Source organism: Solea senegalensis, linkage group LG7 (genome assembly GCF_019176455.1).
Source record: "Solea senegalensis isolate Sse05_10M linkage group LG7, IFAPA_SoseM_1, whole genome shotgun sequence".
Lineage (NCBI taxonomy): Eukaryota > Metazoa > Chordata > Actinopteri > Pleuronectiformes > Soleidae > Solea > Solea senegalensis.
This window is the reverse complement of record NC_058027.1, coordinates 15494736-15512812: the sequence shown is the minus strand read 5'-3', so window position 1 is coordinate 15512812 and position 18077 is coordinate 15494736. Positions and strand designations below refer to the sequence as shown.

The following is an 18077-nucleotide window of genomic DNA, read 5'->3' as shown; positions in this document are numbered from 1 at the left end:
ACTCTGTCACACTGTGTTTTTGTCTGTAGCTGTTACAGCACTTTAAAACTTAATTTAATTTAACTCGGTTTGATTTGAATTATGTGCAATTGATTAACATTATTATTATTGTTGTTCAATACTGTACATTGATTAAGTCAATGAAGACAGTTGGCTGCCTTAAATACATTTATTTATGACTGATAATCTAAATAGTTTAATCCAGTTATGAATAAAATAAACCTGCAGTGGGTGTTTTTTATTCAAATGTTTGTATTTATGGTGGAAATGTTGATTAAAACTAAATTGTTGGTAATGATTTCAGAATGTTTATGAAATAAAACAGAAGATTTCTTCACTCCTCATGGCCGGATTAACATCATAGAGGGTCATGGGTTTCCTGTGGGCCCCCACCAACTGACTCTACAGTTTGGAATTATTTTTGACATGGCAGAAATGAAAAATAAAATGTTTTCCATGAGCCAAAGAACAAGACTTTTATATCATGTTTTTACAGTAGCCCACAATAGACAAACTTAACATATTTTCCATCTCACTGTTAGTTGAGACTAAAAGTAAAAATAAAAATGTATCTGTTTTATAGTATTATAATTTCTAAAAATACTAATAATTCCCTGTACTTATGTGCAATAATGACACACTGCTGCTAAACACCCCAGTATAATTTACCAGGTACTAGTGAGATTGTAGTGAATGAGTGAAAGTGTGTGTTTTATTATTTATCAGTTTTTAGATTCAGGCACAGCACGGCAACTGTTGCTGTATTTTATGTACAATGACAATAAAGCCTTTCTATTCTATTCTGTTATATTTACGCAAAATCTGCTCATCATTGTCATCACAATGCCACCTAGTGGTCGACAAAATTATGACGGGGAAGAGGTCACCTTGTAAAAATTGGGTTTTATTTTACAGCAGCGGTTGTTAACATTTATTCCTAGTAAATCATTTTCAATATCGATTAAATTTAACTGGGACGTTTCTCCAAAGACAGACAGACAGACAGACAGACAGATAGCTTGCCACTTTATTAGATACACCAGTTCAACTGCTTATCTACTCACAAGACATGATCTAAATGGCCTGCTGATGTCCAAAGTGAGCGGAAGTGACTTTCAGTGGGACAAAGTAGTTAGTGTCAGACAGGCTGGTTTGATTATTTCAGAAACTGCTTTTTACATACATCATCTCAAGAGTTTTACAGAGAATGGTCTGAAAAAGAGAAACTATCCACGAAGGGTTATAGCTTTGAAAAGCCTGAGGTCAGATGACAATGACCTGACAAGTTAAAAAAAAAAGAAAAGAAAAAGAGGCTAGAGGACACAGAGGCAAGTGTAACTCAAATCAACACATGTTAGAACAAGTGTGTGCAGCAGCAGAAGAAGAAGAAGAAGAAGAAGAAGAAGAAGAAGAAGAAGAAGAAGGGCTTCTGGTGCCTCTCCTGTCACTTCATGAGGTGTCATGTGTACCTAATAAAGTGACTGGTGAATGTATCTATACTGTATAAAAACAGAGAGTTATGCTCCAAACAGACTGATCTACCTGTGTTGTACTGTTTCACACAGTTTGTCCTGAGTAAAGTGACAGATAAACGGACACATGACGTGAGTGTGTATTTAAGAGTGTGTAGGAAGCGTGTGAGCTGATGTGTGTATACAGATTGTGTGACGTGTGTTACATAAAGTGTGCATCTAAGTGTGTGAGCTGAATGTGAGACGATGAGTGTGTGTATATGTTTGTGTGTGTAGCAGTGTGTTTGGGTAGTGTGTGAAGCTGTGTGTTTGTGTATGAAGCAGTATATATATGTGTGTGTGTGTGTGTTTGTGTATGAAGCAGCATATATATGTGTGTGTGTGTGTGCCTCCTGAGCTCATCAGTGTTTTTTTGTTTTTCTTTTTGTTTAGTTTTTTTCTTTTTAAACACTGTGTAATATTGATGCTGAACCTGATCCTCGGCTCATCCTCTCTTCTTTCACCATAAACAGTTCTCCCCCGCAGCTCCCGCCAATAATTACAATTTTATACTGTAATTATTCGTCTCTTTTTAATTATTTAGACCGCCGACCTGAATGCAGCCATTGTCGCTCCTTATTCCGGGGGAAACGTGAGCTGACGTTGTGCGCATCAGCAGCGACGAGGTTTTTAATTAGACGTTTCAGCGGTAATTTTAGGCGAGCTCTTTATTATTACTGTTGGAGACAAATTACCCGCGGCCTCATTGATATGCGCGCGATTGTTTAAACAAACCTTTAAACTGAAATATTCATGCGCTGCAGGTTTAAAACTTTAGGAGTCCCAGCTCTGCAGTTGAACCAGGACCTGCTGGATTATTTAGCAGCGGTGGACAAGAGAGGTTAACGTTTAATAAGCGTTTGATTTACATTTCATATTTTTACCGTAAATGACTGGAGATTGTTGCGCACAAAAACATTTGATTATATAGCAAATAAATCAGCTCACAAAACACACTCTATTCTTAATCTCCTCCTCTTTTTCCCCCCATATTTCTTATTTTTTTTAAATCCAAACTGCAGTCTCTGTGGATACTTCGGCACGTGTTTAATTGACCTTGTATGGATTTTCCTCAGAATTACTTTAAAAATAAATGTCTGAAATGTGATTTAGGGAGAAGAATATGCGATTGATTACATAATGTTATATTAAAGTCGTCAAAAATATCAGAAACCATGTTAGACCAGCCCTGCATACACTCACCTGCCACTTTATTAGGTACACCTGTTCAACTATTTGTTTAAGCAGGCATCTATAGTCACCACACATATTAGTAAAGTTGTTTTTATTAGGTTTATTCTACATTTTATCTTTTATTTGTTCATTTTTAACTGCTTAATATGCTGTATAGGTCCAAGTTGGTTTGTATGATTGCCTTTACAAACAACAACTACATTGTTGTTGTTGTTGTTTCATAAACACGTGTGCTTGTTATTTTCCATAAATGCTGTAGAGTGAAAAAAAGAGACCGGAACAGGTTTAATAACAGCAGCAACGGAGGCCAAATGTTTTATAATTAACAGTTGTATCAGCACCACATAAAACCATGACCCTTATAAATCCCATTTTAGAGACCAATCAATCCTCCTCTTGGACTAAAGCGCTTATTGATCCCTCCCTCTCTCTCTCTCTCTTTAACGCTTTCTCAGTATCTTTCTTTTTTCACGTGTAAAGAGCATTTTGATTGCACTTTTTTATTGGAAGAAAAATTCCGCCGAGAGGAAAAGCGATGGCTGGAAAATTAAACGGTGACATTTTAATTACAGGACAGTGATAAGAGGACAGTGGACAGGGCTGGACACTCATTGTGTGCGTGTCCCGCCTCCTGATGCGCTAATCAAGTCGGGACAACAACAAAAAACAAAGGGTCATGGGCCGATACAAAAGAGGAGACGCTGCAGCTCAGCGCGGAGTTTGGCTGCGTGTGCGTGGATCGTGTCCCCGCGCGCGCGCGCGCTGCCAGAAATGAAGACGCATCTCCAAACAATGCGCGGTCAATATCCGGGAGGGAGGCCCGCCAGATGAGATCATGGAGCTGCACAATTCTCATTCCAGACATATTATCGCTATAGGTCACACCGAGCACCGCCATACATCATCTGACGCTGCCGTTTACATGTCACGGTAAACGTTTGTGGCACCGCAACAGCACCTGTGCTGCAAGGGCAGGGGCGTTTCAGTGCGTTTTAGGGCCCTAGACATTGAAACAAGGCTACATTCACATGTATCTGTTTTTGTCAGACTCCAACTGAAACACACTGAACACCTATGTTTCAACTCAAATACACAGGTGATGTTAGGGTTAGGGCAAAAAAGGATAGGGTTGGAACGAGGGTGTTTCTGCATGGATTTTGCATGTTATCCCCGTGTGTGTGGGTTTCCTCCGGGTTCTCCGGGTTCCTCCCACTGTCCAAAAACCTGCAATATGGGGATTAGGTAAATTGGTCACTCTAAATTGACCGTAGGTGTGAATGTGACAGTGAATGGCTGAATGGTTGTTTGTTTCTATATGTGTCCCTGCCATGGACTGGCCAACTGTCCAGGGCGTACCAAAGTTCAATCCACTTCACACCACTTGCATCTGTGTAGTAGTTGCTTCCCATGGATGTAAAGGTAACCGAGGCTAACTGTGTCCGACTAAGACAAAAAATACAGAACTAAACGTCAGGTTCGCGTTTGGTTTGGACAGAAAAAAGCGTCCCAAGCCCAAACTCTAGTTCTTTTTACATGAGAAGTCAAAATGATGGGAATGATCTCACCTCCGAGAATAAAACCACAAACTCAAACATATCTGCTGCAAACGCTCCGCCTCTAATCAACTACACAAATGCAGAATTACAAGCATGAGCTGCATTTTGACTCCGAGTGATTGTTGTATAATATATCGGTGGCGTGGGGTGAAGGTAACGCTCACTCAAAAGATCATTGAGCTTGAGCCATCGTTCACTTACGATCAGAGGGGAATTAATAATCATAAAATATCCAAGTGTGGACAAGCTTTGGAGTCACACTTGTTCTTGTTAGGCGTGTTTGAGACGCCTTTAAAAACGGTGGATAATTCACACTCATAGACAAACTACTGTGCTTTTATGCCAGTGTCAGGGTCTTCCAATGACTTTATGCTGGATACAATTTCTGAAATAATGGGGCCGTCAATAGATGTATAGCTGGCATTCCAACAGAATCCTGTATAAATAACATCAGCGAGGTTTTTGACTGCGGAACAAGGTCGGAGCGACACAATAAAGCTGTGAAGGCTTCACATCTGCATAGAGAGAGGACATGGGTAAATATTAATTTGTTTAATGTCATTTAAATTCAATGGCTCAGGGTGAATGCAGTGTCCCTCCATCTTTTGGACACTTTAATTTAATGTTATACAATAACCTTTTTTCCCTTTTGTCCCTCATTCACAGTCGTTCCTTTATATCGCACAGCTAACTTCTGTTCTGAGGTGGGAATATTACAAACATCTCTTAATTGAACTTAACTTTATAAACATCTCTGTTAACATTTACATCTTTTATGGGAGGAGATGAAAAGATCAATATTGCCATTATTCAGCATTGAGCTAAAGTCAGTGCTGTCTTTGTGATGAGGTACAATTTCAGGAGGGATTCATACGCCAGGTCAAAGTTAAGGCCAATCTGTGAATGCTTCTTTCCTCTAATAGATATTTTTTTCATTCCCGTGGCAATAAAGCTCTGATAGCTGAACCAGGGTAACGCCCCCCTGGCAGCATGTATACTACACTGTTCACCTGACCACAGAGCAGTGGTCCTCAAACCTTTTATACCAACCTGAGAAAACACTTTAAATTACAGAAAATTACAGAAATCATCCTTCTCTTCCTCACATATACTTCACACACTGGTGCAGTGAAATTTGATTAAGATGGAGCCAGAGATAAGGTGATAAGGTGATTATTATTTAATTAGGGCCTGAGCATGATGCCAGGGGTGGAAACTTTGAATTTGAATTTTGGTGATTTGTACACTTTGTAAATGCACAAACTCCTGGCCGTGGCCACGGTAACCATCGGACGGTTGGTGAATTCCAACCATTCGAAACTAAAAACTAGGCACAATTTTTTTGGGAAACCATGAAGCACCTGTATCAACAATATGATACATAGACCGTATACTGTTTAAGAAAAGGACTCAAGTTATAAAGTGAAGCAGAGGAAGTATGATTGAAGTCGCAGTTAGCCACCAGGGTGCGACTCCACTGGCTTCTTTTGAAAGGAAGTCTAAAGAAAAAGGAAACTTGCAAATATTTTCGCTAACCCAATGGAATATGTTGTCGATTTTGTAAAAAATTTTAACTCTGTGCTTACAAAACTGCCACTGCACCGGTCAGACCTCAAAGCCTCTTGAGAAAATCTCGAAAGACCCTCGAGAAACAAGACTTTGTTTTCCATTTCTTACACATGGTCTACGGTCAAATATCTTTCTAAATTACGTTTATTTTTGCAAATCTCTGAACACAAATAGTCAATCGTTTAAAACACTCTGTGTTCACACAGAAACACTTACCTTCAAAATGATGTGACACCAGTTAGCCTCACGGATGTTGGCACATGTGGACACCTAGTTGGAAAAAACACACTTAAATCATTAGTCAGAGGCCTGAAGTGACGTGTGTGTAGTATTTCTGTTTTTGTGTCTATGGATGAAGTACTTGTCCACACCTGTTAATAGAGCAGAGATTATAGTGCTGTGTTGGTGCAATAGTCAGGCGTCCCGATACCTGTGTCCATACAGTTATATATATACACACACATGTAGTGTTGTAGGACAGTAAATGTCATTTTGGGACACAAGAACAAGAGAACCTATATCCACACGTGTCTAAATGTTTGGGTAGAACTGTCGTATATAAGGTCTTGTTCTTCTTCAGAAGCTGCTGCAGAGAGGGATTTTGTGCACATTTTATTTTTTAAATAACTGCAAGTTGCCGTTAGCTTTGAGCTTACAACGGTGTTAAGATGTCAGTGTTTTACACTAGCACCTCTAGTAAACTCAACTTGACTTAAGAATGCACTTATCGATTAGGAAGTAACTCAGTGTAAGGGGCTGGGAAGCGTTCCAAAATGTGCAGGCTTATTTAGGCTCGCTGCTATTAGAGTATAGAGTATAGAGTATACAGAGAACCTGTGGAGAAAAGAAAACGTACGTCCTTGATGCTGTAAGAGAGGAAAAAAGAAAAAGCAACACGGTTTTCTTACTGGACTGTGTTTGTGTACTTTAAATTACTCTCCAAAAGCTAAGGCACAAATCATTAACTACGAACAAGGCTGACGTTAATCAAAGGTTGACTGAGATTAATTATGAAATGCAAATTATCGGTGACCTAATGACAGCAAGGTGTTTACAGGTTTGAGTCATTCTACAGCGACGCATACAAATGTTTAGCTATTAATAAAAAGGCGCTACGAGCCGTGGTCATGCATAGACGCTGACCCCAGTCTTATTATTATACTTTTAATGAAAACATCAAGCTGCTCATTCAGAGGAGAAAAAGCTAAAACTAATGCAGACGAACACAAAACAGACCGTCATGAAAGGTTATAATGAAAACTGTTTTATAGAGGTGTTGATTTAACAGTACAGTGGTTTTAGAGGCTGCAGTTAGTGATGATGTTGATACTGATACTGGGCGTGGTTTGAATGAATGAGAGGGTGTAGGACCTGCAAAACTGCAGCTGGACTCTTCTGCCTTTAAAGACCACCTTTTAGCCCCCCCTGCAAGAAAATGTCAAAAAGAGTGAAGATGCAGTATGGATAGAGTAGTTATTGCAAAAGACACATGGATCAGATATTGAAATGAAGCACAAATACTGTGCTGGACATTACATTGACGCAAACTTACCAAGAAGTCAGCGGTCTTTAGTCGCTCAGTTCACAACAGGAATCCATCCACTCGCTTTGGGAAATTTGCAGATTTAAATGAACAGAGTTCCGACACCTAGGATGACATCAAATTCAAAGGATTTTCCAGGACCAGTTTCCTCCAATACCTTGTCCTTGGGATCTTGGTCAAAGTCAGTCTTTGTCATTTTCTTTGGCGAGACAGAGATCTTGGGATTATCATTTCCCTGGCATCACGTCGTCATTTGCTCTCTCTTGCTTCACTTGACTCGCTCATAGTTCTGCAAAGAATCTCACGTCAACGGCGGAGAGAGAGGGACAGTGGACAGTGTCCACAACACCGCTAGTAATTATGACTCGACATCAAGCAATGCAGGGCGCTTGGAACAGTAGGTGGCGTCGTAACAAACATGAGAGACTTTTACCTAAATATCAACTTCCATCTAGCTCAGAATGTCTATTTAGCGTGATTTTCTTGAAGTTTTTCTTTTAAATTCAGACTTTCAGTATTTCAAAGACCCGTGGTGGGAACCCTGAATTAAGAATGAGTCACACTTTCTAATGTATCATACTCATAATGAATTAATAACATGCTGATGTGTCTTTGATACAGTCACAAGGTCCCAATTTGATTCAGTTCTATTGTATAGATAGTTATGAAGGAGATTTTGACAAAACTAATAACACAGTGTTACTCTACAATACAATATCAGTGATAGATCAAACTCAAGTGTTGAAAAAAAAAAACTATTTTTTTTTTAATAAACAAACAAAATCTCAAAAGTACCCAAATGACTTTTAAATGCATTTTATTTTATTTTATTTGTGTGGGTTGGAGTAAGTGCCAACACAGACAATTACAGTAAAGGCCATAATGAGCCAGTATCATCACAGCACTAATATTTCTGCTGAGACTAAATGCTTTGGAGGGTTATGCAGGAACAAACAGGAACAGTGAGAGAGAGAGAGAGAGAGAGAGAGAGAGAGAGAGAGCTGTCAGAAATAAAAAAAAAATGATAAAAATAATAAAAAAAAGATTTTGTACAGTAACAGCTGTTCAGAAACATGAAATACTCTTTTAATTGTGGTTTAATTTTACATTTTAGCAAGTGGCCACATGGCACACACACACGTTATTCTACACGTTTAATTGCTTTAACTTGACTGCATTTGCATTAGTTACATTTACGACCAATTTCATATCAGGCAGCTGTCTCAGATGCACTAACAGTATGATAGAATATTACTTACCCACTGTGAGAATTAGAGGAGTATAATTAAAATATAAAATACAGAGTATATACAGTATGTATATATATATATTGTGCATCTATTGGAAAAACCACACTGATATTTTTTCACAAATGCAGGAATCTTCAAATTTGGAAGATTATTAATGATCAGCGTTATATTAAAGGACCAGTGTGGAGGATTTTGAGTAAATGTCAGAGGCAAAAACAGAGCAGATGAAGACATTGTTTCACCAGTTTCTAATGACAATCAGAGCAGAAGCTGATAAATACCCAGGAATGAATGCAGATTAACACACTCCCACTGGTGAAAAACCCGTTTTAACTCAGGATTAAATTACTTTTTGTCCAGTAGGAATGTGATACAAGTAAAAGAAGTGTGATTTTTTTTATAGATCACGACTATTATGATTCAATTTCAAAGTTTGATAAATTCATGTCTTAATCTTAACCTAAGATTATGCACATTATTTCAGAAAAGCATGCTTATTTGGTGACTGTGAAACCCAACTGTGAGTCCTGACACAGTCTCTGTGAATGACTGATATAACGCTTCTGTATTTTCAGGTAATTATTAGGTAAGTATTCAATTTCTACACACTGGGCCCTGACATCTTGCTTCCTAAAACTTCATACAAAAAACCCTATGCCTCATAAACCCCAACAAGTGTAAACCTCACAAACTGAAACACGACAGCTGTGACATAAGAGCCAAATGTCACGCATGTGGAAAAGTATTCAATTAAAAAAAAAAGAACTAATGAGGTGGTCTGATGTAGACGAGGACAAAATGAGAGGCACACAACATTGTAACCTGATAAACTCCTCTGACCCGTGCGGACAGAAACCGCCGGATCAATGTGTTCACACTGCTGATAAACAAGCAAAACAAGACGGGTGACACAGGCTGTGCTAACTTAAAAATGCTTTATCAACTAGTCAATATTATATAACATTTTGGTTTGACATTTACTAGCTTCTATCAAAACCTTCAAATGCATCTTGTGATGTAATTGTTTCTATTGTTTTGTTTTAAAGACATTTATGGAACCAACATTTTCCCCACACAACCCACTGTTGCACAAAAATATCCTTCATCTACTGTGACTGCATACGATCAGCGGGTTAAAAAACATCCCGAAACTGCCACAGGACAGATGGCGTAAGATGAGGAGACAGTCTCCAATGTGTCCTGTGGATGGACTAAACTCATGCAGCTGGGAAATGTGTCCACGTGTGCTCAAATCACCTCTGAATGAAGCTACTGTAATCCATGTGCTCGATCTTTTTTCCTGCTCAGTTTGTGGCTGTTTGTTTCAACAAGACGTCAAGCTTTGTATGAAAATAGACTGCATGCGTTGAGGAAACACTGGCGACAAATGTGGCTCCACCCCTGCCCTTACTGTACATTTTTACTCTGGTTATTTTAATATTATTGCTAATGGAAAGGCAGATAAATATGTACCATACTGTACAAAACTGAACCGTTCCACTCGATGGAAACACAGCTTTTATGTCTTTCATAAAGTCCCCATTTCAAAGTGAAGCAAAAGAACAATATTGGATCATTACCGAATGGTGCAAATTATAACGACAGACTGGAAAACTGACTTAAATGGTGACGGTGGTGTCCATTAGCACTGCAGGCACAAGCCAGGTTTGTTGGTTTTTCCACTGTGGGAAGGAGATTTAAGTTTTGTGAGTGGGTACATACATTGTATGCAAGTGTAGAGCTGCAATTAACGATTATTTTCATCATCTGTCAATTACTTTTCCGATTAATCAAGTGTTTGTTTGGTCCATAAAATGTCCAAAAAGGGTGAAAAATGTTGGTTGGTGTTTCACAAACCAGAAAATGTCTTGTTTTGTCCACAAACCATGATTTCTTTGTTATATGGAACAAAGAAAACAGAAAATATTCACATTTAAGAAGCTGAAAAATCAGAAAACTTGTTCAATTTATTAAAAAAATAACATTAAAGTATCACAATAACATTAAAATAGTTGACAACTAATCATCGATTAATAATCGATGAATTTAATAATGGTTGCAGCCCTAAAGAAGTGTGCAACTCCATGATAGTCAGAGATTCAGAACACTAGAATCAAGCCTCTCCTGCCTTCACCCTGGAAATAAGCTATTAAACTATTAAATGTTCCAAAAATAATGATGACCTGTTAGCTTAGGACATGTACAATGAACAGAAACCTCAACAGGTTATTAATGACTTAATGGAGCGGATGTTTGAGTGATTTACAGTTAAAGCCCAGAAATGGAACTCTGTTTTCACAACAACATATGATACAACCACATCGGACCAGGTAATAAAATAAAATAGTGCTGCTGCTGAGGCTAATGCACCGCCGTTACACTCGCTTTCAGCACTGCTCACAATGAACACGGCTCCACTGTAGGCTTTGTTTACTGTGCCTTTGTGGAAGTAATGGGATTTAATTGCACTTAAGCACAACACATTTCACCAGCTGCACGTAAACACCAGGTCAGATCAATTCATTTTATTCACTTCAACCATTATGTTTCCCTCAGTCGTGACAAATCCATATAATTCACCATTTGGCCTGTCACTGATCTTTGGTGTTATTTGCACTGCATTTGTTTTACCTCAGCAGTGATCTCACTGAGAGCAATCCAATAATATAAAACGGCTCTGCATTGTACAGAGAGTAAAGGATTATCTGGGGACGATGTGGATAAAACAGTAATTTAAACTGAGAAAAATGGTGTTTCATAAAGAGAGGGAGAGTTATGGTTCCTGTTATGATTCCATCTGTCTGTAGTTTCTCTTATTCTTAATGGATAAAAAAACAAACAGCTGCTGAACAAAAGTGGAGAACTGCTTCAGCAGATTTCCTCTCCAACAGTTCAGCCAGCTGCGTTCAATGTCAGGCATGAGTGTGCAAATGGAAATAAAAGTTCAAAAATAAAGAAACCCTGCTTCCTCCAGATGAGTGTTGACAACACATAATAAAGTGTTGATGTTTCAGTAATGTTGCAGTGCTGCTTAAAGGTACAGTGTGGAAAATCCTGCAACATTTAGTGGTAAAGATGCAAGCGGAAAATCCCTCACCCTTCCCCTTCAAGTGTGTTTGAGAACCTATGTAGACTTTAATTACCATGACAACTCAAAAGAAATTTAGTAGTTTAGTCCATTGTGGGCTACTGTAAAACATTACGGTCCAAAATGGCTGTCTCTGTAGAGCCGACCCTGCTTCTGATATAAATATAAAAGGCTCATTCTTGGGTTAATGAAAAACAACAATTCATACAATCAGATAACGGCACTCTTTCTACCAAATTCATATAATTTAACCTGAATTTTATACACTGGACCTTTAACAGGATGAAAAGGCTTTGGAATAAACACATTGTCTTTAGCCTCAAAAATCTATTCAAATGTGGTGCTTGTTTTAAATTCACCAAACTAAAACTTACAAATCAGTGTCCACTCCCAACACCAAGAAAGTGGAGCACATACCTTCGGCCCTTAAATCACCGTTTGGCCCTTCTGTGAGTCAAACGATAAGACTGTAAAAACCCACTACTCGTCTATAAAACACTAAATGGTCTTGGGCTTAAACACAGCTCTGATGTATTTGTAAGATACGGTGCATCCGGACGCTTCGGGTCATCGGAGAACAGCTTTTACTCCCTGAATCAAAACTAAGCAAAGCGAAGCAGCTTTTAGCATCCATGCTCTGCAGCTTCTTGAAAAACTAAAAATCACCTAAAACTGGTTCAATAAAGGCTTGATGGTAAAGTATCCAGATTTTCTTTTGGGTGTTATTGATCATTAATTCCACAATAACCTTTCAGGATACTGTAAATGAAATGATCTGAGAGAGAAAGACATTTCAGCTCTGGTTACAGTCTCACAGCTTCATCTTCGTCTATTCCCATCACACCTGCTCTTCATACAACTGCATTTTGGCAACAACACCTTCCTTCAGGGCAAAGAAACCTAGAAAAGGAATCTGTCAAAAAGACAATTGGTCAATAAAGTAAATTAAATTGGTGTCAATCAGAACGTTTACATGCACAGTTTAATTGAGCTAAGGCCATAGTCCGACTAAGACAGGCAATCGGACAACTCCATAGGTGAAGCTGTATTACACTAGTGTGCATTGTTTCCTGTTGACCTTTACGTCACAGTGAATGATGATCCAAATTAGATCGACTCTTGTGGTTGTCATGTTGATGATGCAACTGCCGTATGGTTTTCGGCAACAATACTGAAGTTTATACGTCGTCTCCTATTGTTTTATTTTGAATGTTGTCTTAATTATAATGTCTCTTTAAAGCACTTTTTGAGTTAAAGGCGGGGTCCAAAAGTACAGGCACAACATAGTTTTGCTTACATCAGTGGAAAACCACGCACACAGGGGCATTTACTCACAGGCAAAAAACTTAACAATCACTCGAGGGCTGTCAACAGTAAAGCACAAGACGGTGATGAGAGGCGCCATCCTTAAAAAGCAGAACACAACTGTGCCAGTGTATCGCGGTGCTTTTAAGTCATTTATTGTCACTGGTCCAGTAAAGGAGGACAGTTTGTCTCCATTCGTCAGACTGTGATGCTCCCAAAACACACACGGATAAAGCTGCAGCTGGCGACATGAAGAGAGCTCAGATCTCTGTGCACTCATCAGACACAGAGACTCACATTCACTTCATTTTCAGGGCACACGAGTGCCTTTAAATACAGACTTACTCGCGTAAAAGTAACACATTTTACAGATGTTTGTTTCGTTTTGTCCATGTACATGAAGCCACACTTGTACAGTGCATATGGACGTACTTGATCCTGAAGACTTTGATTAGTGTCCAAGGCTTAGGATCGAAAGTCCAGGTCCATCGTGGGGACTCCCGTCAGACGCGCCCTTGAGCCTGCTGAGACCGTCTGTCCTCCAAGCAGCGACAAACCCACATCGACACGACCTCCGTGTTGCCATCGTTGTACTGCGTGATGAAGGGATGATCCTGAAAGAGAGAAAAGTGACACTTGAATCATTCTTGTTTAGAAAACACGACGGTGAGTCAGTCTGACATCAAAGTAATACAGTACATACCTTTGCAGCTAAATCAGTCCTTACAGATTTCATTTGAAGCGCAAACTTGTTCCTCACTGTTCCTCACACATAAGTATCAGTTAACACATCATTTTACAGGAAATTACTAGCTACACTTTTAATTAATCTTTTAAAAAAAGCTATTTGGTTGATTTAAAAAAAGAAATTGCACAAATGATGTGCAAATGTAAATGATGTATTATATGAGGTAAAACAGCATGAAGTGAGAGTAATAGGGCTGTTTAACAAACAATTACTGCAAACTAAGACCAAAATATCACTGTGTTAGTCAAAGGAGTCAAATTACGGGACATTGTCAATAATGGAATGATAATTTCCCTCATTTTGAATCTTCTTCCTCGTCTCCTAATTTGTTTTAATAACACTAATGAATATAATAACCAAAGTGCATGAAAAGCTGGAAATTGACTGTTTAACATTAAGCTAAGGGCTCCAAAAGTGTACACTTCCTCCCCATTTGACACAGAATATCGTTGTTGTTATAATTGCTTTTCAGTTTTAATTTTTACCTAATATTTTTCTTTTTGTTTTTAGTTGAAATAGAACATTTAAATTTTAAATTCACTGCTATCATAGAATATTTTTCAACCAGACAGAGTGAAACCAAGGCTATCATACAAGTAATAATTAATCATTTTCTACACAACACAATCACACCATTGTACCTGTGTATCAGGAACTTCATCTAACTAACCGAAAACAAATGAGACTGCTTCTGTGATTTAACAATTTTTTCCCTAACCAAAATTAAAAAAATTTCTTACTAAAATAAGAAATCGATTTCAAAATTCATCATATCCTCAATGAAAACTACATTTTGAATGAAATTAACTTCATGGCAAATCACAATTTACATTTATTTAATCTGATTTTTGTTCCGCAGTTGTGTGATGTTGAGATTTTGTATTAAAACTGCACATTCTGGAACAAACACATAACCGAACGTCATACATGACCTTCAGAATAACTGTCATCTTTTGAAAACAACAAAAAGAACGGAAATCGCCGTAAAACACAAGTAATGAGCCTCCTCGTAAAAAAAAAACAGAGAAAAGTATATTTTAACAGCTATCACACATTTTTTATTCTTATTCTGCAATATTATTTTATTATCAAACAGATTGACGCGCCAAACGTTATCACACTGCGATGAGGAGTATGCTGTTGAGTTTCTACTTGTATAATTATTCTGAAGAAATAATAATAAAATACAAATAACCCTAAGTGGAACAGTCTTAAATATTAATGGCCGACAGATTTTGTTTTAAATGCAAAACGTTTAACTAATGGCTTGTCAGGGCATTTAAGATAAATAACGTTGGAATTTAACGATCTAAATGAGTCATAACAGGTTGTAAAACAAGCTTTGCGATAAAAGGAAACAGTGGCACCAACAAACTGTCTCTGTCACTCATTTTAAAGTGACGAGAAAAATGTGGTTTCGTATACAGCAAAAACTGTCTTAATCTTGACTGGTTTTTCGTGAATGTTGTCTGGCTCGGGTCGGACCCGGTTTGGTGCGACGGCGGTAAACGACGACATCGTGGCTGTTTGTCGCAACGCGACGCCAAGCTTTGTGAGCTGGGTAGCGTGCCAAAAATGGAACGGTTGGGGCCAGTTAATTTAATACTGAACTGTCCCACTTGGTGGAAACACGGCCGTAGTTTCTTCCTCCTGGATGTAACGATAACTTCTGTTGATTAAAGACGACAACCACCATGACAATCAGAGTTTGCTTCAGCTTACTTTAACTCTACCGGGTCTAGTTTGGTCAATATTCTCTCAGGTTAGAACAGAAGAATGTGGCCCGATCCATACCCCAGTGTCTGAGCAGTTACACACTAGTCACTGCGGCTTTATATCACAGTAGTATGCAATGTTATTGGTGAGGGCTGCGATGAAATAAAGAAAACAAGTGTATTTCCAGCCGACTGATCGTCAAAGTAGTTAAATTAAAATCAGTGGAGCTATGGTAGGAGGCAGTACTCGTAGACATAGTACAGCGCCAGCCTAAGAGGAAGTGACACTATTTGATGTCGCAGCACGTCACTGCTGCTCTTAAAGGGCCACAGCATATGTTTATCCACCACTGCAGTGGTCACTGTTTTCTGTCTGTTTGAGGTGACGTCTTGTACGATAGCGTGGTAGCTTGTCTTGTCGTGGTCCCGTTCATTTCAATTTATCATGACAAAATGCACTGTGTCATTGAGAGTTATTTGTAGAAACGCCTAAAAGAAATCCTCAACAGAAGTAACATCATAGTTGTCATATTTTCCACATGTCCTCTAACATATATCGTATGTGAAGAGGAGAATCTCTTTAAAATGCTGGCCGTGTTCACTTGTTAACTGCGGCGCAGCTTAAACAGAGATGTCACATGTGATGTCTCAATGACAGCGGCTCCAATCACCAGCTTCATCTGATCGGCTTTTACAGAGCAGAGCCTGGGGTCACAGAGGTCACAGAAGGGGAGGCAGAGGTGAGAGGGGAGGAAGCGCTAAAGCAGGCAAGTCCACGGAGTCCGACCACGATTTTTATTTGTCCTGTCGAGGTGTCCAATTAGACAAACAAGCCTGCAGCTGGCCGGTTTAAATGAAGTTGTCAACACTGATTTCAACTAAATCAGTCCTTAACAACAAGCGACTGTCACTGTTGTACACCGTTAACAGGAGCTCACTTCTAAGTAAAAACATCAGTCACAACGGAGGGATCTGTGGACAAAGACACTTCCTCTGTGATTCAAGGTCACAAGTTTAACTTGACCAATAAATTGTGTGGGCTGAAACAGAATAAAGGCCAGTGTCAGTCGATGTATCAAAAGTGTTTTAAATGTACTATATGTTATATAGAGGTAAATAACCAGCATCAGATGAATACTATTTAATGAATCTTTAAATACAGGGAAAATATTTATCTATTTACTTATTTAAGTCAACATGTTTGTTCTCTGAAACTAAAAGTGACATTTTTCCATTAATGACCTACTTCTACCTAATGTATTTATTACTTACCTTAGCATATCTTTTATTTCAATTGTTGTTTTTATTTGTCTGTGCAGCAACTTGGTCAACTGAGGTTGTTTTTAAATGTGCTATAGAAATACAATGTACGTAGAGATCGGAATCGACCCTAGAAAAACTCTTGTATGCATCAGTCAATAAGCAACCTACAGTTTAAATAGACAGGGACATTTCAGCTTTGCTAGGTTGCTCAGACAGTCAGGCCACTAACTTTGGTTCAGACTGAAAAAAAATCTTACATCAGATTTGTAGAAAATGTGGTTCTCCACTTAAAAAAATAAAGTCTGTTTGTTATGACTGAATATGGAACTAATGATTTCATGTTCACATCCATGTTATGGAGCGACCAAGAAACACACAGAAAACAGCCCAGTTCAGCATTTTTGCCTTATTTAATCACATTTTTGTTGTAGAGAAGGACAATGTGTGTGTGCAGGTTAAAGAAACTCCTAAACAATGAATCCAACTGGGAGAAGCTGATCTCCATCTTCTGTTATTGTTCTGATTGAGTGTAGCACCAAATGGGCAAAAATGTTTGTTCCAACATGACACAAACATATTTTCTTATGACTTTGCTGTGCTTTGCAAGGCTGTAGTGTGTGTGTGTGTGTCTTATGGGTATGAAAACACCATCTCACTACAACATTAGCAAGTCTGTAGTTTGAATCGTGTTTGACGCAGAAAGTGACTCCAAGGTGAGCAGTACTGTTGTCAGCTGTTTCTCCTGGGGTCAGACAATGTTAAATACCCGGCAGCAACACCCAAACTGGTGCAGACAATGTAAGATTAGCAGCAAAGTAGGACAGACTTGGTACTGACGGTCCACTTTTCTCCCCCCGAGACTCTTCCTGCCTATTTGTAGTTTGCACAGGAAAATATCTTAAAGTGAAGATGAAATAATATAATATAATAAATAAATATTAATCTTTAAGCTTTTGTAGAACCCCAGTTTGGTTAGTTGGGTAAAGAGCACATGACAGGAAGTTGTTTTGTACTTATTGAGTCTCTTTGCTTGTTGATGTTACTGCTGATCATAAACACGGAGTCACCACAATTGTGTAGTTTGTATGTATTTTAAAAGGGGAAAATGGTAACACTTTGCTCTAATCCTGCACAAACTGTAGAGACAGTGAAGGACTGGGGGGGAGTCCCATCAATCCTGTTGTCCTTCTAATGGGCAGCTGGGGTTAACACAGTCTGAGGTTAATTACTCTCATATCAGTGCAGGCGTGTGTGTGTGTGTGTGTATGTGTAGTGTGTCAGTATGCGATGGGTGGAGTGGACGCTCCTGGGCACCCCTACGTGCTGAACACCCAT

General features: G+C 38.7%; 1 protein-coding gene across 2 annotated transcripts in view; it reads right to left on the bottom strand.

Moving 5' to 3' along the window:
- Positions 1–8437: 8437 nt before the first annotated feature.
- The window catches only part of map2k5 (mitogen-activated protein kinase kinase 5), a 63363-nt gene continuing 53723 nt past the window's right edge, over positions 8438–18077 (bottom strand). Inside the window, exons 22-23 of one of the 2 annotated variants that reach the window (XR_006360757.1) lie at positions 13449–13630; positions 8438–12624 (exon numbers count right to left, since the gene is read on the bottom strand). Coding sequence is in view for 1 of the 2 variants with exons in the window: in XM_044030156.1 (XP_043886091.1) it covers positions 13520–13630 (111 nt within the window). In the remaining variant the exon portion in view is untranslated. Of the gene's footprint in view, positions 12625–13155; positions 13631–18077 lie in introns of those variants that run through there. The other variant, XM_044030156.1, reaches the window with a different exon arrangement.